Here is a 27,612-nt window from a genome sequence, read left to right as displayed (position 1 = left end):
CAATTTGAGCTAACGCCTTTGATTATTTCAATTAGTTAGTTTACTCTTCCTATCCTTTCTATCACCGACTTTCATTATCTTCTTCGACAGAGGTGAAGTGGACAACTTGCGAACAAAGAACTTGCATTGGCGGACCACTTCAGCCTTGGAAGGCCGCACTTAGCCACGGCCCAAAAAGTAGGGAGAGTGGGGGGGGGGGTGAACATTAGAAAATGCATATTTCCTCCACACACTCTTTTTTTCGCCTGGCTGCCTTTTCCTATAGCTATGGAAAACACTCCATTTAAATTTTGCTGACTTGTAATAAAAAATTCCCCTGGGTAGACCAGCACCAGGTGTGCAATCTTTGTCTACCACAGGATCACGACGAGGACCATTGTCAAGCCTGCAAGCTCTTAAAGCCTAAGACGCTCAAGGACCATAAGACTAAGCGCTGGGCCCATCATGCCATGCAGGCCGAGGCCGCCATGGACGTGGAGGGTACCTACAGCGATGGCAGCATCGCGGTCTCTTCGGAAGTCGAAGGCGACAGGGAACCATTAGATTCCCAAGTGCAAGCCTCTGGCCCCAATATACAGCCCAACGACTCTGTTACTGGGACGACATCCAGCTGCGCTAGCACTCGCACTACTCCCAGTACTAAGCACATAGTCAAGGGCCAAGAATCATTGCGAACGTCGACCAAATGCCCACACACGGCGTCATGGGGGAGGTCCACCGAATTCCTGTCCTCTGGGCACTCGAGGTCCCGTTCGCCACACAACAGGCCCCCAAAGTCAAAAGACAATATAGATGCTGTGTTCAATCCCTCTGCCGAACATCGGAAGACAAGACTTTAGTCCACTCCACCGCTGAAATTCGACATTCCACGTCGAAAACGGCCAAAGGCACCAAGAGCTCGGGAATAGTCCACTTGGTGCAAGCCCATGTCCCTGAAAGCCTTCTTAAGGGGAAGAATTCAAAGAAGCACTCTTCCAAGAGCCATCACCCTCAAAGGAAGAAGTCTTCTACACCAGACAAAGAGAAGGGTTCTGGTTCCCAGGGGCACAACTCCCTAACAGCAGCCTTAAAAAAACAAGGGCCAGCCTACACCTCAGGTTCAAATCACACCCCAGGGTTAGAGTCAGACAACTCCTCAGAATCCCACGTGCATACCTAGCTCAGCTCAATGGACCTGCCAGGACATTGGTAGAGTCATGAGGAGGATGTAGTTTATGGCAGATTTCTTTGAGAAAAACCCACAAACAGTCCAAAGTTTACAGACCACACCACCCACTACTGCCGCCTCAACATCTCAGCCCCCACCTAAAAAGTCATGTCCTGAAACCCTCCTTATCTCACCTTAGCAAGACCCAGAGCCAGTCTATATCGATCTGTATGATCCTAATGCAGACAATGAAGACAATGATACTATACATGAGGGAGGAGACCAGTACCACGCCGATGATGTTGAGGAGGAGGTGTACAACATTCCCTCTTCCGTCAACCAAGACCCTCCAGTGGCTGATTCACCAGTGGACAATCAACCACTGCACAATAATATGCTCATTAAATCAGCTGAGCACTTTTATATTCAGACCCAAGAAAATCAGCTGGAAAAAGATTTTGTGGAGGATATATTGGGAGACAGAAAGGCTGTCACCCAATGTATTCCTATCCTGCAATCCACCCAAAGGAGGATACAATCTTCTCTGGAGACCCCGAATCAAACGAGGGTTGTTAACGCGCGCATCGAGAAACTCTTCTGCCATGCTCCCACATACCCTCTTTATATCAGGGGACAACTAAAACCGGATTCTCTTGTGGTAACCACGACTCGAAAAAGGGCTGGAACACCTTTTAGCCTCTTCGGAGGCGCCCCCTGTGAAAGAGAGTAAAACATTGTACACGCTGGGAAGAAAGGTGGCTACTTCAGCAGCCTTTCAGACAAGAATTGCGAATAATACAACCCTATTGGCAAGTTACAACTGCCACAAGTGGGACGAGGTAACAACACGGTTAGCTTCAGCTCCTGAACACCTCAAATCACAACTGGCCCTAGTAGCAGCAGATGGCAAGGTGATTTCCAGCTTAAAGAACAATTTAGATGCCACAGACAATGCGGGCAGGTTTATCGCCGAAGGTACCATAATTAAACATCACGCATGGCTCCGCCAGTCTGGTTTCAAACCGGAAACTCAGGCAACACTCCTTAACATGCCGATGGAACCCAACATCCTGTTTGGAAAGGCTGTGGAAGATGCTTTAAAATCTGCAAAGGAGGAGTACGATACTTTAAAATCACTTGGCCAGCTAACAGATAAGCCACCAGGCCAAAGAGGCGGTAGCAGTTTTCGTACATTTCGTGGTCAAAACCCCCAAAGGGGATCAGGCTATGGACAAAGTCAGGGCCCATCCTGGGGAAACAATCATGGTCAAGCCTCGCAGGGTTTCCAGAGGGGCCGCATCGATGTCGTGGCCGGGGGGAACTCCTCCACTTCCAAAGGTGGAGCTACACCTCCCAAACAATGACCACCCGCTTTAGGTACTTTCCCATGCCTCTCCAGCATGAGGGCGTATTACACACCACACCCACGCATGGGAGGGGATCACCTCGGACAAGTGGGTGCTATCAACCGTGGTGGGTGGCTATTGCATGGTGCTTCTTCAGCGACCCCAGAAGCAATCACTGCGTCAAAAAATACACTCGGAGGAAGACATATCCTTCTCGGGGGGGGGGGGGTGAGGATGTAATGCTGCTTCTCAAGGACACCATAGAAATTGTCCCGGCGAACCAGGTAAACAGGGTTATTTATTCAACCTACTTCCTTGTGCCACAAGAAATCGAACAATACGCCCAGTATTAGACCTACGCCCTGCAAACACCTATGTCAAGCCACAAAAATTCTGCATAACATGTAATCCCTCTGCTAAAGCGGGTGTACTAAAGGGCAACATTGGATATGATAGATGCCTATTTTCATATTTCAGTGTTCCCAGCGCACAGAAGATTCGTGCGTTTCAGAAAACCAGCACTACCAATTCAAAGTGGTGCCCTTCGGAATAGCATCTGCTCCAAGGGTATTCACAAAGGTACTGGTGGTGGTGACAGTGCACCAACGCAGGGCGGCAATCCCAGTATCCCCTTACCCGGACGACTGGCTGATTACAGGGGAGACACCCAAAATTTGCAGGCAAAATACTCAAAGAACCATCAACCTTCTCTTCCAATTGGGCTTATCAATAAACGAGAAAAAATCAAGCCTTGTGCCAAGTGCAACGAAACAGTTCCTAGGAGCTGTCATAAACACGGAAGAAGGATTAGTCTCTCTTTCAAAGGAAAGATTTCAGAACATGTCACTGCAAATACCTCAATATCAAGCCGGCCACCAGATGAGCGCACTCAAATCTATGTGTTCGCTAGGCATGATGGCATCTTGCATTTACCTGGTCTCACACGCACGTCTGCACATTCGCCCCATGCAGGAGTGGTTGGCGGAACAGTGGTCTCAGGCAAGTGGTCAGTGGGACGATCTAGTAGTCATTTTGTCAACACTAGTACAAAACCTTTGCCGGTGGAAAAGGGAGAATCTGTTGAAGGGGCAACACTTCCACGATCCGGCAGTGCCGGCGATAGTTACGACAGACGCTTCACTCTCCGGGTGGGGGGCTCATCACCTTCATCACACAGCACATGGTCTGTGGACTCACACCACGGCACAGAACCACACCAACCTGCTGGAAATTCTGGCAGTATTCAAAGCCCTTCAAGCTTTCAAAGTACAGCTAACAAATCATTCAGTACAGATCCTCACTGACAGCACTACTGCAATGTTTTACATCAACAAACAGGGGGGCACACATTCTCCAAATCTGTCCAAGCTAGCACAGACAATCTGGAGATGGGCACTCAGACGGAAGATGTTCCTATCCAACATGTTCCAGGGGAACTCAACACTCTAGCCGTCTCGCTGAGCAGAGATCCCCTATCAGAAGAACAGGAGTGGCAACTAGACACAGATGTCGTAGACCACATCTTCTCCCAGTGGGGTTTACCCCACGCTAGACTTGTTCGCTACAAGAGAAAAAAAACAATGCCCAGACTTTGCGTCCAAGTTTCCCCAACCAGACGCCAAGGGGAACGTCCTATGGATGGGCTGGTCAGGGAAATGTGCTTATGTTTTTCCCCCAACACCTCTTATGAACAAGGTGGTGAACAAGATTCACAAGGAAAAGATCACACTCATCCTAGTTGCTATATGTGGACGAGGCAACCATGGTATCCACATCTGCGCAAACTGGTGATGTGCGATCCCATCAAACTCCCCTGCCAGTCCAACTTACTAACTCAACACGGGATTAACAGTACACTCTCAACCTCACTCAATGAACTTGGCAGCATGGCTCCTGAGGTCATAAAGTGGCCATCTAAATCTACCACAAATGTGTTTGGCTATCCTCAAGGAGGCTTGCAAACCAAACACCAGACACTGTTACTTCAACAAGTGGAGAAGATTCGTAATTTGGTGCCAGTCCAAACACTTTAACCCTGTAGAATGTACTCCATCCCACATTCTTCACTACATGCTCCACTTGTTAGACTCGGTGTTAGTATTCAACTCTATAAAGGTTCACCTGGCGGCTTTATCAGTTTACACCACCTCTCAGAGTAAAGTATTGTGGCAGAAAGTCCCCGTCATCAAAGCATTCATGGCGGTAGTAGGGAGACTCCACCCTCCAATTTCAAACCCACCGCCAGGCTGGGATCTCAATGTAGTACTCGCAAAGCTCATGGGACCTCCCTTTTGAGCCTATGCATAAGTCAACCTGACATATAAAACTGCCTTCTTAGTGGCTTTTACCTCCATAAAAAGATTCAGTGAACTGCAAGCATTGTCAGTGCAGGGCCCATTTTTGTCATACACAAGGACGAATTGGTTTTACGTACACACCCTAGGTTTTCACCTAAGTTTATTTCCAAATTTCACGTGAACCAATCCATTGAGATACCTACCTTTTTCCAGAATTCAACAAGCTCAGCTGAGAAGAAACGCCATACACTAGATTTAAGGAGGGAGGTCCTTTACATACAGCTATGTTACTCATTATCAAGCAAGACTCTGCCTTTCACCGCAAGAGCTCACTCCACAGGGGGCACAGGAGCTACTTTAGCCTTTATAGCAAACGTCCTGCTGGACACCATTTGCAAAGCAGCTACATGGAGCTCAGTACATACTTTCACTCAGCACTACTGCATTGACACTCATTCTAAACCAGATACACAGGTGGGAAAAGCGATTCTAAAACATCTATTTGCCGCTGGACCTTCTCACAACCCAACACCTTCTCCTAACTCTGCTCACTAATTAATCTATGCATAGCATGTGATCTAAGCAGATTCCACAAGACTCGGAAGGGATACATTACTCACCGTAATCATATTTCTGATGCTTGTATCTGCTTAGATTCACATGCGCCCACCCTTCCTCCCCTTGGAGAGAAGGTGCATGGATGTTTTATGAGCTTTATCTGATACATATCTGCTATTACTACACCTGTACTCACGCTACACTTCATGCTACCTCATGTCAGAACAAAACAATCTGAGGGACCTCGACACGTTTAAGACCATGGGTACAGAGGATGCCACACGCCCTGTCGACGTCCCCTTTCGAGTTTCGAAAACAACAACTGTAATACTCTGCAGCTTCCACTAGATGTTGGCCTATGCATAGCATGTGAATCTAAGCAGATACAAGCATCAGAAATACGATTACTGTGAGTAATGTATCCCATATATTATTATGTGACTCCCCAGTCAGATAAGTATATATCCATTCTCCAGCATGGGGTCTGGCATGGATTCACATGCTCCTGAATATTCCCAGTCGTCAGGTTGGGAATCCTCGATAAAGAAAAAAATCAGTTCAGTTTCGTTTCTGAACTAACCTTCTCCCAATAACCAATCACTGGTCTCTGGGTCATACTGCCCCAGCCAATGACTGCCCTCTACCTAAGCCCCTTCTTTGGCAGCCATCTTCAGATTTTTACTGCATGTTCAAGTGTTGGGAGTCCTCGTGCTACAGCTCTCGAGCTTTTACTGCATTTTGTGATTTTTCAAAGAATTTACTCTATTTTTTTCGGTCAATCGAGCCTCAAGTTCCACCATTCCTACTCCCGAACAACGGGGACCCGTTTCGGATTTTCCTACGCCCCTCAAGAGCGGGTTTTCATCGAGTTTCGCTTCTTGGAGGATTCCAGAAGATCTTTGCTGCCTACCCCACATGGACATGGCCCAGGACAAAGGAAACGCGACACCTGGATCCAAGCTTTTCAGGAGCTGCCCTGGATGTGGATTGCAAAATGCCTTCAAGGAAGATGAGCACTCTCTGTGCCTCTAGTGCCTTCACGACGACAAATCGCACGTGGAAAAGGACTGTACATTTTGTAAGAGTATGTCCAATCAGACAATGAGGGATCGTCGTACTTGACTCACCAACTGGCTGGAGGGGAAGAGCCCAGCAGCTGGTGAGAAGAAGTCAGAGCGGACTTCTAAGATCTTGGAGGGCGCCCCGGCGATGGGGGCCCAACAGAAGGCAAAGCACAGCACTGGGAGCGCCGATGGGTCGGGCTCTTTGGCTGCCAGGCAGGGCGCAATGTCACCGACGCCATCAACCACGAGCCAACGCTCTGGCTCGGGGAAAAGGAAGTTGGAGAACCCTGGTAAGCTTCGGGAGAAGTCCTGGTCGATCCCGACGGCGGCAGCCGTGGGGGAGTGAGGCCGTGACCCTCCCCCCAAGGTAAAGGCCTTAGGTGCGCCCAAAGTCATGAAGGCCCTGATTCACCCGGCTAAGGCCTCGATCGAGGGAGTAGTGGCGGCCCTGGCGAAGCCTGCGGAGGCTATCCCAGTGGAGGCGACCTCCGGGCCTAGAGTTTCCCTGCCACCACCGAGGGAGTACTCTTTTCAGCCTATCGATAAGACTCCCGTGAAACCCCAGGCAGAGAAAGAGGGGGGGGCACGGTAGACATTACAGACACAGATACCACCTCTGAAGAGGAGCTGGCTCTCCTTGCAAAGATCCTGGACAAGAAGTTCAAGGAGGTCCGGTCCTACAGGAGGGATCCTGACGAGGCGGACGAAGAAAGCAACCGGTCCCTATGTCACAAGACAACGCAGGAGCAATCTTGATGGCTATTCAGGCCTTGTGTACGGTGATAAGGACGAGGTTGCCCTTACCCCCAGCAGATGATCCAGCAGAGCCTGAACCGTCGGGAAGCCCACCGACCAAGTGGAGACAAATCCATCCCCCTCCTCCTGTCCAGCCTTCACAACCTTCTCAACCTTCACCTCCTTCCCCTCCACCGAGGGATGAGACGGGAACGGCAGGGATGGACGGCGACGACGGTGGTGATGGAATGGACCACCCATCACCACTCGCTCGGGCCCCCACCCCTGACGTAATTGGCACCTTCGCCATCCACGGCCCCTGCTATGAGAGACCGGTACGAGAAGAAGCACAGCCGTCCCCGGATTCAGTGGTCTCCGCGGCGGCCAAGAAGAAAGCGGCATGGGCGACTGCTTCGACTTCAACATCCCCGCTGGACGGCGAGGGGAAGAAGCTGGACGCCATGGGGTGACCGATCATCTCGTCAGCGGCGATGACTATTAAAGCGGCCAACGCCCTCGCGATCGTGGCACGCTACGACAGGGAGCTGTGGTTCAATGAGTCGCTGCAGGCCATCAAGGCAGACACCGAGGCGGCTCGGGGCTTGGGTGTTCTTCACCGACGGCCGTCCTTTCGGAACTCTGGAGGCAAGCAAGGGGCCTCCAAAGGATTCGGTGGCGGTTCCTCGTACCGCCAAGCGTCCCACTCCTCATCGCAGGAAGCCTACAGAGGACGCGGCAAAACAGGAGGATTGCGTCGTCGCCAGGGAGGCCAAGGCGGCAAGGCCGCGATGAAACAGGACTGAACCGGCCGTGGCGTCGGGCCCCCACCCGAGCACCTGTTGTGAGGCCTGCTGGCAAAGTTCGGCAGCATGTGGGAATCCATCTGCACCGACCGTTGGGTGCTGGATGCCCTGACCCGCGGGCACACCCTGGAATTTCAGAAAAGGTGTCCCCGCATACCACCCATGGCCAGGAAGGAAAACCACGTTCCACAACTACTTCTGGAGGTACAAGCGATGCTAAGAAAAGGAGCCATAGAACTCGTCCCAAAAAGGCTCCGGGGCTCCAGATTGTACTCGCGGTACTTCCTCGTCCGGAAGAAGACCGGCAGTTGGCGACCCGTGCTGAACCTTTAGCGTCTAAACAAGTACATCAAGTCTCAGAAATTCAGGATGGTCACCCTCCAGCATGTGCTGGGACAGCTGGAGGAAGGCGATTTCATATCGTCGCTGGACTTGGAGGATGCCTACTTCCACATCCCCATTCTAAAGGGACATCGCAAATTCCTACGATTTGTGGTCCAGGGGCGGCACTATCAGTTCAAGGCGCTTCCCTTCAGATTGAAGTCGGCACCCAGGGTATTCACCAAGTGCCTGGCACCAGTGGCGGCGCTGCTGCGCCTACAGGGGATCCACGTCTACCCATACCTGGACGATTAGCTCATCCGAGCAAAGTCAAGCGAACTCGCCGTCGATCACACAGCGAAGACCGTCCAACTGCTCATGGATCTGGGATTCTCAATCAACTTCGTGAAATCCCACTTGGTACCGTCGCAGGTCGCCCTGTTCCTGGGAGCCAGACTCGACACAGTGGCGCGTTTGGCTGCACTGTCGGAGGAAAGGACAAAGGCCATCCTGGGCAAGGTACAACGGCTGTTGACCATGGAGGCGGCCAGGGTGGGGTCCATCAAGTCCCTACCCGGCATGATGTCCTTGTGCATCTACCTCGTGTGCCTATGCAGGCTGCAGATGCGACCACTGCAAGAGCTCCTCGAAGCCCGTTGGATGCAAGTGGCGGGCAGTTTCGAAGACGGGATCTCTCTCAATGAAACTTTCCTCTAAGCGATCCAGTGGTGGGGCACCCGCACGCACCTTGCTGCGGGCATGGACTTCCAGATCCCGGCACATCAGGAAACGGTGATGACGGACGCCTCCCTGGAGGGATGGGGAGCGCACACTGGAGATCTCCACGCAAGAGGCCTTTGGCTCCCAGAGGAGAGGTCACTACCCTACACATCAATGTCCTGGAGCTCTGAGCCGTGTTCTGGGCCCACAGGTCATTCCTTCCGTCCCTCAAGGGCAGGTGTTGAGGGTCTTCACCGACAACACCACCACGATGTTCTACAGCCGGAAGCAGGGGGGGGCACCAGATCGCCAGCCCTATCCAAGGAAGTGCACGATCTGTGGCACTGGGCCGTCGCCCAAGGGATGTTTCTGGTACCCTTCCATCTGGCAGGAATAAAGAAAACCATCGCCGACTCACTCAGCAGGGAGCTGCGCTTGTGCCACAAGTGGGAGCTGCGGCAGGATCAAGTGGATCGCCTATTCCGACGATGGGGCAATCCCCAGATCGACCTATTCACGACGGAGACGAACGCCAAGTGCCGGAGGTTCGCCAGCAGGTTTCCCCAGCCCGGGAGCTTGGGCGATGCCTTCTCATTCCCCTGGGACGGCCTGTTCCTGCGTTCCCACCGTTGCCGTTGCTACTGTGACTAATCAGTCAACTCAGACGGTCCTGGTGCAGGATGATCCTTGTCGCACCGGCGTGGCTGAGGCAGATTTGGTTCCCGAGCCTTCTGCACATGTCGGCATCCCCCCCAGTCAAACTGCTGACGGACGCGGATCTTCTCGTCAGAGAAGGCGGCGCCATCCTCCACCACGATCCTGGGTCACTGAACCTGCAGGCCTGGCTCCCGCAGCACTAGAGTTCTGAGGGTATGATATCCCGGCGGACTGCAAGGAGGTGCTTGCAAAGGCCAGGGCGTCCTCGACTCTCAAGTGCTATGGACACAAATGGAAGAGGTTCTCTGTCTGGTGCCGCGCACAGAAGATTACCCTCTGCGGATTACGGCCCCTCAAGTGCTGCCGTGCTTGCTGTCGCTGGCCAAGGTGGGGCTGGCCCATGCCTCCATCAAGATCCATCTGGCGGCGATCTCCCGCTACACCAGAACTCCAGGGCGATCATCTCTGTGATCCCATCGCCTGGTGAAGGGGCTCATGAAAGGACTATTCCGATCGTTCCCGCCGGTGAAGGCCCCGGCCCCGGCGTGGGAACTCAACATGGTGCTGACCAGGCTCATGGGGCCGCCATTCAAGCCGCAGCATTCGGCACCATTGAAGTTCCTGTCCTGGAAGACAGCCTTTCTTGTGGCCATCACCTCCGCACGACGAGTGGGAGAGATCCATGCCCTTTCCTGTAAACCTCCATACCTGACATTCCACGAGACAAGGGTTCTGCTGAGGACGCATCCCTCCTTCATGCCCAAGGTGCCGTCAGACTTCCATATCAACGAGCCCTTGGAGTTACCTGTTTTCTTCCCGTCGCCTTTGTCGCCGACTGAGAGGACTTTGCATTCGCTAGATGCGGCTAGAGCGCTGAAGTTCTACGTGGACCGCATGAAGAGCCTGCGGAAGACATCACAGCTATTTGTGAACTTTGGACCTGTGAATCAAGGGAAGGCCCTCTCGAAGGCTTCCATTTCCAGATGGCTCTCTGGCTGCATTATGCACTGTCACCGGTTGGCAAACCGAACCTTGCCCGGCGGTCCGAGAACCCATTCGACCAGAGCGATTGCTGCTACCACGGCGTTCCTGTCTGGTGTGCCCCTGCTGGACATCTGCAGGGCTGCTTCGTGGAGGTCGATGCACACCTTCACGAGATTCTACTGCGTCGACCGGGATTCCAGGGAGGAGTCTAGAGTCGGCCAGGCAGTGCTGCGCAACCTGTTCGCCTGAAGGTGAGCCTGGTGAGGAGGTAAGATATGCTTAATGTTGAGTTGATGTAATGCTTAATGTTGAGCCTTGCCACCTCCCGTGGTTGGGCATGTGTGTACAGCTATGTATTATTGTATTCATGAGCATGTGAATCCATGCCAGACCCCATGCTGGAGAAGGAACAAGTTACTTACCTGTAACTGTTGTTCTCCAGCATGATTCTGGCATGGATTCACAGGCAAACCCTCCCTCCTACCACTCTGCGGCTCTTCTCTTGGTCCTAACTTAAGTAACTTGTTCCATATATTAAATGTTTCGAATGTTAGAAAGAATTTGTCCGTTTGTAAATTATATAATTGAATGAGTGAATGTGATGCAAATGATTGCGCATGTGTAGAATGTTCGGCTGTCCTTTACTTTAGGTTTTAATTAGTATTTTTTACACAACTGTATTAATTTAAAATAGTGTATGAATTAATAATCAGTTGATAAAATACCTATTTTCTCATAGTATTTTATATTTTGAATTATACAAATGTATGTTTGGGGTGGTCATTATGAGTTATGCTGAAGATTGATTTTAGATGAGGATGAAATTTAAGACCAAGGATTACTCTAAGTATTGCTACTTTTGCCCTGGCCATCGGCTCGAGATGAGTACATCCCACAAATTCATACGAATATCTGGACCCTTATTAGAGATCTCTCATGATGTACCAGTTGTTTGTCTGGGCAAAGATGTCACTGCTGTTGTCCACGCTATTTGGGAATGGTTTAACCAAACTGGAGGTATTCTTTGACTGTATCTGCATATGTTTTTTTCCAAATCCATTTGTCGAGGGCAGTTGAATAACTGTCTAAGCCACATCTGTTTTGTATGTATTGGGCATATCCTACTGCTCCACTAGTTTTATGTGTTTGTCCTAGGATGCTCGCACTGCTACTTTCTATAGTGTGTATTTCTCTATGTTGCAAAGCGTTAAATTCTGTTGCCTGTGAAGGCAGCTTGCTCTAAGTGCTGCAACCTATACATATCTCTGTGTCTGCATACCTGTCTAGATCATTCCCTGTGATCTGTCTGGGGTATAGGAAGAGGAGTATGCATGGGATCACTGCTTCTAGCTGTATTGCCTCTAATGATATCATATGGCATTTATAACATGCCTATACACCAGTTTTTCAAGGCGGGACGAGGCAAGGGAGTGGAAATAGAGGGAAGATAGACAGCGATCCTACTAGGCCAGGTGGCATTGAGATCGCGCAAGTGCAGGGGAAGGGGAAAAGTACGGGGGAAGGGGAGGGGGAAGTGCAGTACATACATACGTACATAGGATAATAGAAAAATAAATAAAGATAATAAATAAAAGTGCGGCCAGCTGGTGGCAAGTGCAAGGGTAAGAGCAGAAATCGGGTTCGAGCGCTAGTGGGAGCTGTAGGGATACAGAAACAGTCCCTGAGTGCAAGTGTTGCCAGGGGGCAGTGCAGGTGTGCAACTGGCAGGGGGTATCTGGGTCTGAGATCAGCGGGTAGCCAGGTAACCATTGCAGTTTCAGATACAGTCAGGAGAATAGCAGGGGAGAGGTGGAGAGGAAGCAGACGCAAAGAGGATGGTCTTGAGATGCTTCTGGAACTGGAGATGGTTCTCCTCAAGTTTCAGAGAGGCAGGGAGGCTGTTCCAGAGGGAGGCTGCAGCAGAATAAAGAGATCTACTACCAACTTGCTACTTGGAAAAGCGACTGACCCTGAGGGAGTTGGAGGCGGATGAGCGAAGAGCTTGAGAGGGAAGAAATCTAGGAAGAGAGAGTTGTAGGTATTGAGGTCCCACGCCCCAGAAGGCGTTGTGGACAATGCAGAGGGATTTGAACTAAATCCTTGCCGCAGTTGGGAGCCAGTGCAGAGATTTCAGTCCTGGAGGGATACAATCCCTGGGTTTGAGGCCAAGGACGAGTCTTGTATCCTGTTTTGGATGAGTTGCAGAGGGTGGAGTGTAGAGGCGGGCAGATTTTGAAAGAGGCTGTTGCAGTAGTCCAGCCTAGAGAGAGTCGGAGCTCTGGAGACAGTGAGCTTCTGGGAGAAGGAGAGGAAAGGAAGAATACCTCTGAGGCGGTGCAGCTAGTAGTGTAACTTCTCAGAGACTTCAGAGATGTGAGGAGAGAAGGAAAGTGTGGAGTCGAAGATGGCCCGCGGTTTCTAGCCTCACGGGTGGGAGCAGGAAGAGGGCCAAATGAGGTCAGCCAGAGAGTGACAGGAAAGGGGGAAGCAGGTATGCCGATGAGGAGAATCTCGGTCTTCCTGGCTTTAAGGCAGAGATCATTGGTGGCACACCACTCCTGGATGGCGGACAGTCAGTCAGAGATGAGAGAAGTAGAAGAGGTGGCGGAAGGGAGCCTGAAAATGAGTTGAGTGTCACCCACATAGCACAGTAAGTTGGGGCAGAGAGCGGCAATGCGGTGGGCAAGAAGAGTCGGGTATTGGTTGAACAGCCAGGGAGAGAGGTTAGACCCCTAGGGAACACCAGAGGTAGAGATAGAGGAGAGGAAGGACCCAAGTTGGACCTGGGAGGGTCGATTAGAGAGGAAGGAGGTCAGTCAAGCCAGGGCCTGATCGGTGATACCCAGGTTATTACGGAGATAGCAGGATGGCATGGTTGACCATGTCAAAGGCAGAAGAGAGATCAAGTAAGATGAGGACACAGGGGTGTTGGAATCAAGGTTGGAGAGCAGGTCTTCACGGATGTTCAGGAGAGCAGTTTCCGGGCTTCTGGCAGCTCTGAAGCCAGACTGATGATCATGGAGACAACCAACAGATTCAGTGTGAAGATTCAGCTGGGAGATGGCCAGCTTTTCCAGGAGTTTGCCCAGGAAAGGAGTGATGGAGATTGGGCGATAGTTAGCGGAGCAGGAGGGGTCGGCAGAGGATTTCCTAAGAAGAGGGTGCACAAGAAAGTGCTTCAGGGGCGAGGGGAAGACTCCAGTGGCGAAGGCGTGGTTGCAGAATTCAGCCAGAGCAGGAGCCAGGGTGTCAATTTGGTCCTTAATGGTTTTGGACGAACAGGGGTGAACCTGTTTTGACGAGACTTTCATAGATCGGACTTGTCTAGAAACCTCGTCTGGGGAGAACAGAGGAAAGACAGAGAAGAGGGGAGGAGAGGTGGCCGAAGAAAGGCCCGAGGAAGAGCAGTGAGTAGAGGGAGGAGGGGGAGAGGAAGAGAGAGTGGACAGAATGTCCTCAGTCTGCTAGATGAAATGAGAAGCCAGGGCCGTGCAGAGGGCCTGGGAGTGGACATGAGAGATAGAGACTGCAGCAGGATTGGTCAGCTTCTTGCAGATTTTAAAGAGTTTGGCCAAGTTGTTAGATGCCGCGGAGACGCGGGCTTGGGTGTGGAGGCATGGATTTCAATCAGTGAGGCATGGATTTCAATGTCCTGCTTTTCTTTGTGCCTCCCTTTAACAGCATCAACTTAATTCTCATTCTGCTTTTTCTTCTCTGTACACAGACATTACTTACCAAGTGGATTATTTTGCGTGGGAATCTCCGGGCATTGGACAGTACATGGTATCTATGGCAACCCAGGGCCTGGGATTCCTCCTTCTCCTCTTCCTCGTCGAAACAAGTCTCCTGTGCAGGCTCTGGAATGTTTGTTGCCGCTTCTACTGGAGGCGGAAATGGGTGAGTTGGGGAATGGAACAGCAGAATTGAGGGTTTTTTCAGATGTCCATGGGGGTGGAGGGCCCATATGCATTGGCTCAAGGTCAGAAATAATTTCACCTGTAGACTTGATGTTAAGGTCTAACTCTTGGGCAACTGTAATTAGTTGTGATTCTGAGGCTCTAGTGTAATAGTTCAATGTTATCCCTGTAAATCCCAGTTGGCGGAGGATGATTTGATCCATGTCAAAGTTCCCAATGATTTTGTAAAGTTCTGCCTAGGAGTGTTAGGGATAATATTTAATTGATAAATTATTATTATATTTATTTTTACTATTAAGTGATTCCTCTGAAAGAAGTTGTTGGCCCTAAGTTCAGTTTGTGAAGCTTTTGCTGTGTTGTGTCCAGTGCAATTATCTCAGGAACGCTCGTATACCTATAGATATGTATTTTTGTACATTTAGGAAAATGTTTTCATGCAATACATAGACATGGATAGGGAAAAAAATGCAAGCCAAAAAAACAGTGTCTTGTCTAAAGGAACTATATACATTTCAGAAATAAATACAAGAAATACAGTAGAACCAATTTATAAAAGCTCTGTTCTCCATTCCAAGCCCAGACCATCATTGTCAGTTTTCTCGGTATGCTCTCGTTGGTGCTGGATTTCAGTTTTGGAGTTATGGGGGGGAGTGGTGTGAGTCTCTTGAATTGAATACCCCGTCAACCCAGTGCCCAGAGGTAAGTATTTCAGTAATAGTACATGAAAACACTGTTACAGGAAAGCGGAACAACTGGGTAATTAAAGGCTTATTTTTAAAGGTTGAAATGAAGGATCAGGTCTGTAGGATTTTTTTATTCCAATGACATCTAGTTCAAAGTTATTTTTATGGGACCCCCAATTTAATAATATTGATTAGCTACAGCCCAACTCCCCTTTTGGGACAAGAAAGGTGCTCCTTTCCCTTGATCAGACGGGTCTGGATGGGTTCTCTTTAAACCAGGTTCATCCTACTTTCAGGGCTTACCTGTGCTGCTTGAGCCTGGAATCCGGACAATGCATTTTACTAGCATCCTGCCATGGCTGTTGCCTCTGCTGGGCCTTTTCATCAGTGATTGAACCATCATGGAGATCTAAAGTGAGGTGTCCTGCTACACCTTGTTCTAACTGTGACCTGTGCCAGCCTCTCCAGATGCAGTTCCTGGGGCTAATTCTGACTGCTCTGAATCTGTGCTTTTCCCAGCTAACTTCTTCACTTTGGTTTCCTCTAGGGGGCCCCCACACTTAAGTACCTTGGTTCTGTTGATTTGATATTGTAGGGCTCACATGCTGACCTCTGCCCATCTGGGCGATTCATTCCCTTCTCAGAGGGGAGTCACCACATTTGAGGCTAGGGAGGTAAGCCTCTGACGCAAGACCCTCCCTAGCGGTCTGGGCAAGTTATTCCCCTCTTGGGGACAAGGACTCCCATGCCAGAATGGAACTCCCTGTCCCAACCACCTTGTATCCACATACGACTGTGGAGAAGACTTGTATATCTCTTGCAACCACAGTATTTTACAAAGATCCTTCTTTACCTTTCTTGGCTGTAAGTAATGCTGAACACAACATGAATGCCCTGGTCAACAAAGGAAGACACCATTCACATTGTTCATGTGATGTGTATAAGAAAAGGACTGGTTGTAAAGCAGAGAGAGACTCCTACGGAGGCACTGTGACTGCTACTCAGAGGCAAGCCTATGCAGTATTGACGTCCTGGAGGGGCAGCGCCACGCTGTGCAACAGAGCCAGTGGAAGCAAAGAGGGCAAGCTACATGCTAACCGAATGCTTACTGGTTGGCGTTCTATCTGACCTAGAAGCCTGAGTCGGAACAGGAGCAGGGACAGAAAGACACCTGTCTTATATTGTGGCATGACCACGAAAGACTTGTGGTGTACCAGGAGATAGGTAACAGACACCTAGACCAGACTGTATGAGGGAGTCCGGATCTCTGTGCATGTCGGATTGAGCTAACAAGATATGTAGCCATGCGGAAAGCCAACATGGTTTGGGAGCCCGAGAAACCCGTCTGAAGGCATACTGCTAAGAGGTACGGACCTTGTGGATAATGTGAGAAACCTTAAGGTGTCTCATCTGCTAGTCCCCTGGGATCTGTCATCCAGGTGGCCAGGACACGGCCATTGCTATGGACCAGTGCGGGAGGATCACCTCGATGAGGGGGTCTTCGGGGAGTGGCAGTGGGACACTGAAGGGTGAGACACCCCTCCCCTGTTCTGACACAAACACTTTCTCACTAGCAGTTCATTGTGAGCAACAACGGACTAACACCAGAGCCATACACCTGACATTTTCCAACACAAGGGTCAGGCAGAGTTAGGCAATTACGGATAACTACATACACCTAACTTCCATCACACTTCCCTACACAAATAAAAGGCGGAGCACGAAAGCACACTCTAAGCAAGGCCAAACGCAAGAGGAAGCAGCTATACCGGGATGGCAGTTTAAACTGAGGACAAATGCTGCAGGACTATAGAGGACAATACAGAGGGAGTTACCTTTGCCCTTTTCAAGAAAGGATCGCGACTTTCAAGACTCCTCAAAGAAAAGAAACATAAGACCGGGAATAACAGCTGACGATCGGTGTAGCGTGTGTCAAAGGTACATGGGGGTCTCGCGCATTGATTGATTGTACTGATAGCCAAAGTGGGAGAAGAACAATGGTACTGTTCTTGACAGCAAAGCAATGCCAACGAGTTGGGGAAGGGAGGCCAATGGCCTAAACATCCGGACTTATTTTGTGAACACTTCTTTCTTTTTGCAGCATTATCCCACACTATTTTGTAGCATATCGTTACGGATTGGCTATAGTTTCTTTTTAGTATAGGCCCTTTTCATTTGACTAGACTCCACTAGGAATGTATTATTATTATTATTTGATGGTCGCAGCTTGCTCCCATCTTAGATTTCGGTTTAGATATGGGTTTTCACACCCCTGATAAAGTTCAATAAACACCCTTGAACTGTGATCACTTGTCTTTCATACTTTGATACCATGTCTTCTTTACATTAATAGCTGGGGAAACTATCCACCTTATGAGAGCCTGAAGAACCCGAGTGTGCAATTTCCCTATGAAAGGGAGAGTGAGAGTCATATGAACTTTATGAGAAACAACTGGAAAAGCTGAAAAATTTGAGTTTGCAAGCCCCCTATGATAGGGGGATTGAGAGTAACAAAGAATATTGTAAATAATGGCAGGGAAAACCTACCAAGGTTATGGAAACCTGAGAAACCAGAGAGTGGGAAATCCTATACAATAGGGAATAGATAGGAATACACACTGTAAATTAAACATTGGGGACGACTGGAAAAAGTTTAAAGTAATGGGAGCCTGAGAAACCCGAGAGAAAAAGAAACTAAAAGAAAGAAGACTGAGAAAAGTACTAACAATGGGAATAACAGCTGGAAAAAGCTATTCAGTTTACGGGAGCCTAAGAAACCCGAATATGCAACTAACACATGAAAGGGGGAACGAGGAGATATGAATCATTGAATTAAGGCTAAGAAATCCAGAAACATTGCATAACTTTGAACAACCAGGCTGGACCACCCCCCTTGTTACACATTCTCAACGTTGGTCATGGTGGCAAAGCCGTAGAATAGGGAGAACGGCGCATAACGTGATGGTGCAGGCTCCCATAACTGCGACTTTTCCTAGAGACAAGAACGGTCTAGTTGTTTCACGTACATCTGACGCACTCGCGCCGGGTCGCGTGACTCCTGATAAGGAAGGAAGTGCTGTCTGTATACGCGTCGCTACTGCCTTTGTGGACGCTCCGTAACTTCGCTTCTAGGACTCACACTCCTTTCCTCTACTGACTCAGAGTTTCTCCTTATTCCTTACTTCTGTTCTGATTTCTATTCCCTTGCTTAGACTCAGCTGCTGGCCGTATTTGGCGGGATTCGTGAGTTTTCTGGCAGGTTGGCCGCCTGTGTTAGTGAGTACAATCAGACTCATCTCCCTTCAGTAGATTTCTCTCCCCGGCATTCTAAAGCTTACTTTCTATTCTCTGTTTGCTAGAGCCACCACATCCCCGGAACAGGACCGGCTTCCCAAGCCCTCGGACACTTCCGAGAGCAGTCTCTTTCTTTAGAGGACACCCTCCTTAATCCCTTGTACGTGGTTTCACACTTCCCACTCTCACTTATTTCTCGCTACCAGTCTTCCTGAAACTTACCTGTTCTATCTTGTTTCCTTGGAACGGTCTCTGACCCTCTTCGTTGTCCAGCGTGCATAGAGGATCTGTCCAGACTTCCATCTCCCGTTCCGAAGAGTTGCAGCGGCTCAGGGTTTTTTCCCCCAGCAGGGTTTCCCTGGGGATCCTGCTCTCCTCCTAACTGGTTTATCATTCAGGGAGCTGGGAAGCAGGACTCCCACGGGGGATTCATCCATTTCCACGACATCCGCCAGTTGTCTCCATTCCAGGTCGCAGTCTGCCCAGGTTAGTGCAATTTGTTACCGATTTGACAGTTAGCGACGCCCCAAAAAACAGACTGGCCGCGGCAGACGGCAATCTGAAATGGAACAACAGATGCACCAACGTATGGCGGCAATGCAGTCCATGACATTGGAAATGCAGACTTTAAAACAGGATAACTCGCAATTAAAACAACAGTTAGGTCGGGCATTTTCTGATCTTCCTCTGTCAACATTCCAGATAGACAAGTTTGACGGGAATCCACTTAAGTTAAGAGTTTCTTGACAGCTGCAATGTTCAGTTCACCTTTAAACCTAGATTTTTTCCCACAGAGAAAGCTAAGGTGGAATTCGTTATTTCCCAGCTATCAGGCCCAGCCTTAGTATGGGCTACCCCCTTGGTAACTTCGGGAAATATCATTCTCGATTCCTATGCTGCTTTCACCAGTAGCTTGAAAACCATGTTTGGTCGTAAATAAATTTCAGTTTCAATTCAGGAAAAATTACTTGATTTAAAGCAAGGATCTAGAGACCTCATCTCATATATCACACTTTTTAAACAATTGTCTTCAGAGACAGGATGGCCAATGATGGTCTGGTTACTTTGTTTCGACGAGGGCTCTCAGAAGAGCTCAAAGACGAGGTGTCCAAGGTCCCTAGACCAGCCAATTTGGCAGAGATGATTTCGATCCGTATGCAGATAGACTATCGATTGCAAGAACGCCATCAGGAGAAAAAGAAGGGAAAAGCTTCTCAGGTTCATATGGAATTCTTTCCCGGAACTACCAAGACACACTCTCCAGAAGAGCCAATGCAGATTGGGACCGTGAAGAGCCCTCTTTCCAACTCCGAAAGGGAGAGAAGAAAGACTTGCGGTCTGTGTATGTATTGTGGTTCTTCCTTACACCTTCTGAGACTACCCACTTGTTCCACCACGTAGAATTCCATCTCAGCTTTCGGGAAAATGCAAGAACCCTACCGTAGGGGGAACCACGGTAGGAGTCTTTCGACAGGGTTCCCCTACTAACACGAATTCTTCCTCAGATCCTGGACAGGTAGAGCAGTCTATGGTTGTGATTTCTTTAACTATAACCCTTCCAACTATCATCCTTACTAATGTCCCGGCACTGATTGATTGTGGGGCGGCGGGCAATTTTGTGGATGATGCATGGGCGACCAAGAAAGGAATTCCTAGGGTTGACAAGATACTAGCCACTCCAGTTCAAGGGGTTGATGGGATGCCTTTGAGTTCAGGTCTTATCAGGGAACAAACCGAACCTTTACATTGTGCTTTAGGGACACATCAAGAAAACATAGAATTTGATCTCATCCGGACGGCACATTTTCCAATAATCTTGGGGCTCCCGTGGTTGAGATTACATAATCCCTTCATCAACTGGTCAGCTGGCACTCTCTTTTTAGGCTCGGAGTATTGCACCACTCATTGTTTGTCCCATACTACAGTAGGAGTACATATTCCGTCTGAAATAGAAAGATGTCTGAGCATTCCATCTATTAGTCACATTAGTAGGATTCCTGATTGTCATCAGCGATTTCTGTCAGTTTTCTCTAACCCCAAATTTCCTACTCTTCCACCTCATTGCAGAGATGATTGTCGTATTGACCTATTGCCCGATGAGCCTATTCCTTTCGGCCGCATGTATGTACTATCCCAGAAAGAAAAGGCTGCTCTAAAAGAATATCTTCACCAAAACCTACAAAATGGGTTGATCTAAGAATCCACTTCCCCTGCGGGTGCATCACTATTTTTTATTCCAAAAAAGGACTCAGAAGAATTACGACCGTGTATTGATTTCCGCGGTCTAAACCGGATCACAATCCCAGACAAGTACCCCATGCCACTTATTACTGACATCTTGGAGGCCTTTCAAGGGGCCTCTGTTTACACCAAACTTGATCTTAGGGGAGCTTATCATCTCATCAGGATAACACCGGGAGATGAATGGAAAACAGCATTCCGCACTCCCTTTGGCCATTACCAATATCACGTCATGCCCTTCGGGCTAGTTAACGCACCAGCAATCTTTCAAAGATTTATGGTGGACCACCTATTTTCTGATATCCTCCTTCACTTTGTCATAATTTATCTCGATGACATCTTGATTTTCTCTAAAAACAAGGAAGAACACATCAGTCATATAAACCTCGTATTATCTTGTCTGGAAGAAAATCAATTATATTGTAAAGCAGAAAAGTACGAATTTCACCAGAGCCAAGTTACATTTCTAGGATTTTTGCTGTCCCCTCAAGGGATTTCTATGGATCCCAGAAAGGTTTCCTCAGTATTGGATTGGCCTCCTCCATCGTCAATAAAAGAAATCCAGAGGTTTCTAAGATTCACTAATTTCTACCGTAAATTTATCCCAAGCTTTTCAGAAACCGTTCAACCCATAACCAGACTGCTTAAGAAGGGAGTTTCCTTCGAATGGAATACTGAGGCGCAGACAGCCTTTGAAAAACTTAAACATCTTTTTACTTCTGCTGAGATATTGGCTACCCCGGATCAAAATCGACCATTTGTGGTAGAGTCGGATGCCTCTCACCATGCTCTGGGGGCGGTGTTACTCCAGAAGAACGAACAAGGAGACGAGAAACCAGTAGCTTACCTATCCAAGACATTCAATCGTTCGGAAGAAAATTATTCCGTTCTAGAAAAAGAGTTATTGGCCATTAAAAGAGCCTTTGAAAAGCAGAAACATTTACTCTTGGGAACGAAGTATCCAGTGGAAGTGCGCACGGATCACCAGACCCTTAAGTTGCTGCAGCAAGCATATACCACGAATAGCAGGCAGGCAAGATGGGCACATTTTTTTTTGCCTTTTAGGATCGAGTTCACCTACCTCCCTGGTAATCGTAATCTTCGGGCAGACGCTCTTTCACGAAAAGACTACTACTCCTATAAATTCTCTCCAGAACCCTTATTTGCCAAAACTAAATTTGTCGCAATGACGGGTGACTTTCTTCAAGAACTAAGGCTGGCCACGTGCCAGAACAAACAAAGATGCGAAGAGTTAGCTGATCTTCACTCGCTTAATTTGACCCAAGGTTGCTACTTTCACAAGGTTCAAGTTCTTGTACCTTCTGCATCCTTACAAAAACAGGTGCTCCACATGTGCCATGATTCCAAGGCTGCAGGACACAGAGGAGTTCGAAACACTCTAGAACTTATATCTCGACATTTCTGGTGGCCCGCGATAAGGAGTGATGTAAATGATTGTCTCCGCCTGTGTCGTGTGTCAATAATCTAAAACTCCTCGTGTGTCTCCATATGATCTGTTAAACCGTATGCCTATCCCAGATCGACCCTGGATGTACATTTCTATGGATTTTATTGTTGATCTTCCCGTTTCATCTCAACACATGACCATTATGGTAACTATCGATTACCTCACTAAAGTGGCTCACTTTTCTCCTCTTCACAAGCTTCCTGGGGCAGAACAGATGGCAAAGATATTTTTGGCGGAAATATTCTCCCGAAATGGCCTTCCAGACACCATTGTTTCCGATAGGGGTTCTCAATACACCTCTAAATTCTGGAGAATTTTATGTCGGAAATTGGACATCAAGAAATCTCTTAGTTCCGGATACCACCCGCAGACCAACGGTCAGACGGAACGCTTGAACCAGACATTGGAAGGGTATCTACGATGCTTTGTCTCCGCAGCTCAAGACGACTGGCTGGAGTTGCTTCCACTAGCAGAAGTCGCATACAATAATGCGTATCATTCTGCATTGAAGACTACTCCTTTCCATTGCTCTTATGGTTATCACCCTTCCTTTCTCCCTACCGTCTCTCCTTCTTTATCACAATACCCAGGGGTCAACCACATTATGAGCAACATTCAGGAAGGTCATAGCTTGGCCCGCAGGTCTTTGAAGGACGCTCAGGACCGAGCCAAACGATATGCAGATCGTCATCGCAGACCGATACCTACACTTCAGGAGGGCAACCTGGTTTGGCTGGCTTCCCATTTTCTCCCCAAACATTTAGTTCCTTCTAAATTGTCTCCTCAATTTTTTGGTCCCTTTAAGATCCTCTCCTTGGTAGGATCTTCGGCGGTACGTTTAGAGCTGCCTCATTCTTGGTCTCGAATGCACCCGGTCTTCCACATCTCCCAGATTAAACTATCCATACCAGACCATTTTGCGCGAAGACCTAATTCTCACCCTCCTCCAGTGGATACAGACACTGGTCCGGAATACGAAGTGGCCAATATCTGTGACTCAAGATTCAATCGAGGTCGACTTCAGTTCCTTATTGACTGGAAAGGGTACTCACCTTCAGAAAGGATGTGGGAAAATGCTTTGGGGGTTCATGCCCCCAAATTGGTGAAAAGGTTCTACCGTTTCGACCCCGGAAAACCAGGAACACCTGCCCTGAGGATGGGTCATACTGTTACACATTATCAACGTTGGTCATGGTGGCAAAGCCGTAGAATAGGGAGAACAGCGCATAACGTGATAATGCAGGCTCCCATAACGGTGACTTTTCCTAGAGACAACAACGGTCTAGTTGTTTCACGTACATCTGACGCACTCGCGCCGGGTCACGTGACTCCTGATAAGGAAGGAAGTGCTGTCTGTATATGTGTCGCTACTGCCTTTGTGGACGCTCCGTAAGTTTGCTTCTAGGACTCGCACTCCTTTCCTCTACTGACTCAGAGTTTCTCCTTATTCCTTACTTCTGTTCTGATTTCTATTCCCTTGCTTAGACTCAGCTGCTGGCCTTATTTGGTGGGATTCCTGGGTTTTCTGGCGGGTTGGCCGCCCGTGTTAGTGAGTACAAACAGACTCATCTCCCTTCAGTAGATTTCTCTCCCCGGCATTCTAAAGCTTACTTTCTATTCTCTGTTTGCTAGCGCCACCACATCCCCGGAACAGGACCGGCTTCTCAAGCCCTCGGACACTTCCGAGAGCAGTCTCTTTCCTTAGAGGACACCCTCCTTAATCCCTTGTACGTGGTTTCAAACTTCCCACTCTCACTTATTTCTCGCTACCAGTCTTCCTGAAACTTACCTGTTCTATCTTGTTTCCTTGGAAAGGTCTCCGACCCTCTTCGTTGTCCAGCGCGCATAGAGGATCCGTCCAGACTTCCATCTCCCGTTCCGAAGAGTTGCAGCGGCTCAGGTTTTTTTCCCCCCAGGAGGGTTTCCCTGGGGATCCTGCTCTCCTCCTAACTGGTTTATCATTCAGGGAGCTGGGAAGCAGGACTCCCACGGGGGATTCATCCATTTCCACGACATCCGCCAGTTGTCTCCATTCCGGGTCGCAATCTGCCCAGGTTAGTGCAATTTGTCACCGATTTGACACCCCTATCCACAATAACCTATGCAAAAGAACACACACCTGACTTCCCTCACACTTCCCCACAAGGATAAAAGACAGAGCACAAAAGCACACTCTGTGCAAGGCAAATCACATGAGGAAGCAGCAGTTCTGAGATGGCAGTTTAATACGAGGAGAAAGACAGCAAATCCAGAAAGGGTTACAAGGAGGAAATTGCCCTTATACTTTTCGGAGGAAAACTGCTACTTTCATGAGCCCTCGAGAATAAGAAACATAAGACCAGGAATTAAAGCTGAAGAAAGGTGCATTGTGTGCAGAATGTACCCAGGACTCTCCTGCATCGATCGCTGAGGCTGGGAGGAGAGATTGCCACTGTAGTACTGTCCTTGGCTCCTACAACAAAGCAGCGCCAGTAAAGTCAGCACAGCCGGTGAGTCGAGGAAACTGATAGCAGACCGGTCTGTGTTAATCCCAAGGTTTCAAGCAGCAACATTGTATGAATAAATCTGCAAAGAACAGAGCATGAGGCGTATGTGATGAGTAACGCTAATATAATTGAATATCCAAGGATTGACTGAACTTTTGAAACCAAGATACATACCATATACAGAGCGACCCGCACCACATGTGTTCTCATTCGTAGGTCTCTGTTAGGTATCCAACTGAGAGTGCAAAATGATAAACTGTCAAATTGAAGTGATCCTGCAACGGGTCAAGCTAAACCCTGTGCACGTTCAATATTCTTCAATAGCTAATACAAACTGCAGTTGGTCCGAGCCTGGCTGAGGGAGACTCATTTTGTCAAAGGGATCTGAGCCCGGCTCATGGGGATCCAGGCTGAACCATGAACCACCAGGGAAAAGATATTGTATAAGCATTGGAGAAGAGGATCTGAGCCCAGAAGAAGGGGATCCAAACTAAAAGATTGTGGTATAAAAAGCATCTTAGCCCCGCTGAGGGGGATCCAGGGTGAAGAGTGACTCACCTGACTTAAGTATTTGTAACATTTTGTTTGTTTTGATACATCTGGCTCTCTGAATTAAGAGACTTTGATATCTTAAGAGCCTTGGGCATAGAAGGCCCTGCTGTTGGTAATCGAACTGTGCCCTCGTGCCAAAGAAGCCCGAGAGTGTGCTATGTTTGAGTGAACCGCCTTGTTCCATACTGACAACGTGGGGAAGGGAGGCCAACGGCCTAAACATCTTGACTTATAATTGGCAATAGATTTTTATGTATAGGTCCTTTTATTTTTACGAGACTCCACTAGGACTGCGTTATTATTATTTGATGGTTGTAGCTTGCTCCCATCTATAGATTTAGGATTAGCTAGGCATTTATCACACCTTTGTTAAAGTTCAATAAACACCCTTGAACTGTGGTTACTAGTGTCTGTTTTACTTTGATACCATACCTTCCTTACAGTTTGTTGTGTAAAGATGCGTAACCGTTCAATACAATATTGTGCTTTGTATACATATAAGAAACCTGAATAAAAAGATGTTTTTAAAAAAAATCATTGTTTATCAAGTTTGACAAGGAGAAAATAGACTTGCAGCTAGCTACCTTTGAACACTCTTTTAAGACAATCTTAAAGGAACAATGAGAGAAGAGTCTGGACTTTGAAGAAGAGAGAAGAGTATTGGCCATCGTTTGAAACCCATCATTACATTAGTATGTACATTTTTATCTGTTCTTTTTTCCTACATATTGCAGACTTATCCAGCCCTAATACGAAGAAGAATACATATTATCACGTTTTTGTAAGACCCCAAGAATAATTGTATTGTCGGGAGAGTTATAATTGCATTAATATTCCAGTTTCTGATATAGAAGTGATTAAAAAGGAGATAAAACATTTGCATATTACAGTAAATACAAAATGGAGAGGCTTCAACATTTCAGAGATTTATTGTCATCCAGAAAGTCGATAGGTTTTCATGGAATATTGATGATGATATCAGTTGGCATTATGATTTGTGTTTTTCTCCCTATTATTATGCCATTTCGAAATGTGGGCAAAGGTAGTACGGATGTGAAGGACATTAATGAAACATCTATTATTGTCCCTGCAAAAGGCTTAGTGAGTGTGTTTTTTAATATAACTAGGAGGTTATTTAGAAAAGAGATGGTGAGGGGCACCATGAAGATATAAATACATATCTTGATAATTCGACTCATTTTAAAAATAGCGTATGGTACCAGCATATGACGGATGTTGGAGAGAGAACATCAAATGAAAGCTGCTATGTCTGTTCCTTGTTACCGGATGCCATGAATGCAGCAAGAACACTTATTGCTAAAGAGATGGCTGCACATGATGCAATATGTCTGTCATCTAGAAGCGTGTACAACCAGAGGGCAATTCGATGGAAAATGGGTAACTTTACGATGGCGATCAAGAGGAACATTTCCATATGAAGATACTTGTGTAAAGACAAAAAGTATCGAAAGTGGGATGGGATGGACAAGCAAAAAACGTATGTATCCAGCCCAGATTGGAGAACGAATAAAAGTTGAGATGAAGAGAATGGACTGCTCAGACAGGACTGAACAAGCAGGAGAGCCAGGATGCTTGAGAGACCTCAGCTTTTGGTCTATGGGCGTACTACAACCAGTACCGGATGGGAAGAAGGACTATTATCTTGTCCTGCATACTTATTGAAGAAGGAACCAGTAGCTATAGTGCAAATTGTGAATGACAAATGCCTTGGATCATGGGCCAGATATTCTAAATTACTAACATGGGTTGACAACAAAGCAGGAGCAGCATCTAGAATACCATTGCATGGAGTCTCGGTTCTAGTTGGAGGAAATAAAAGATCTAAGTAAGTGCTCAAAGTTCCATGAATGAATGGAGGAACTGTCTTACTGATGGACTGATATTGGGCCTGTGGATCCAGAACTTTCATGCAGTTGCCTATGAATTGTGGAGGAACATGCTCAATTGTCTTGGTACATGTTCCAGCACTGGTGATCCCCAAAGTGACCTTCAGATCGATTAATTTCCAAAAATGGATGAGCATAATCAATAGTGGCCTTTGACAATATTCCATATGAGCATAAACTGTTCAGTAAGGCAGCAATGATGATATCTATATTTCTGCCAGGACTCCAAACTCCAGTAAATGCCAAGTGGCTGCAGATTACCAGATGGGAGCTGTTACAAATGATGAATGCAACAATAAAAATGTTTAATGCAATCAGAGACGAATTGAGGGCCATGAGGCTAATGACCGTCCAGAACAGGTATGTCCTAGACTTAATTACAGCGAAGGAAGGTGGTGTGTGTGCCAAGATCGGGCCTTCTTGCTCTACATT

General features: G+C 48.0%; 1 protein-coding gene across 6 annotated transcripts in view; it reads left to right on the top strand.

Annotated features, from left to right (window-relative positions):
* Positions 1 to 27,612, top strand: part of ABCA3 (ATP binding cassette subfamily A member 3) — a 1,774,001-nt gene that overhangs the window by 1,530,900 nt on the left and 215,489 nt on the right. For all 6 annotated transcript variants that reach the window (XM_069646922.1, XM_069646923.1, XM_069646920.1 and 3 more), the window contains one exon: positions 14,357 to 14,529. In XM_069646922.1, coding sequence (XP_069503023.1) covers positions 14,357 to 14,529 — 173 coding nt within the window. The remainder of the gene's footprint in view (positions 1 to 14,356; positions 14,530 to 27,612) is intronic.

Source organism: Ambystoma mexicanum, chromosome 2q (genome assembly GCF_040938575.1).
Source record: "Ambystoma mexicanum isolate Mex_15411 chromosome 2q, UKY_AmexF1_1, whole genome shotgun sequence".
Lineage (NCBI taxonomy): Eukaryota > Metazoa > Chordata > Amphibia > Caudata > Ambystomatidae > Ambystoma > Ambystoma mexicanum.
The sequence above is the reverse complement of the archived record's forward strand: the minus strand, read 5'-3'. Positions and strand labels throughout refer to the sequence as shown.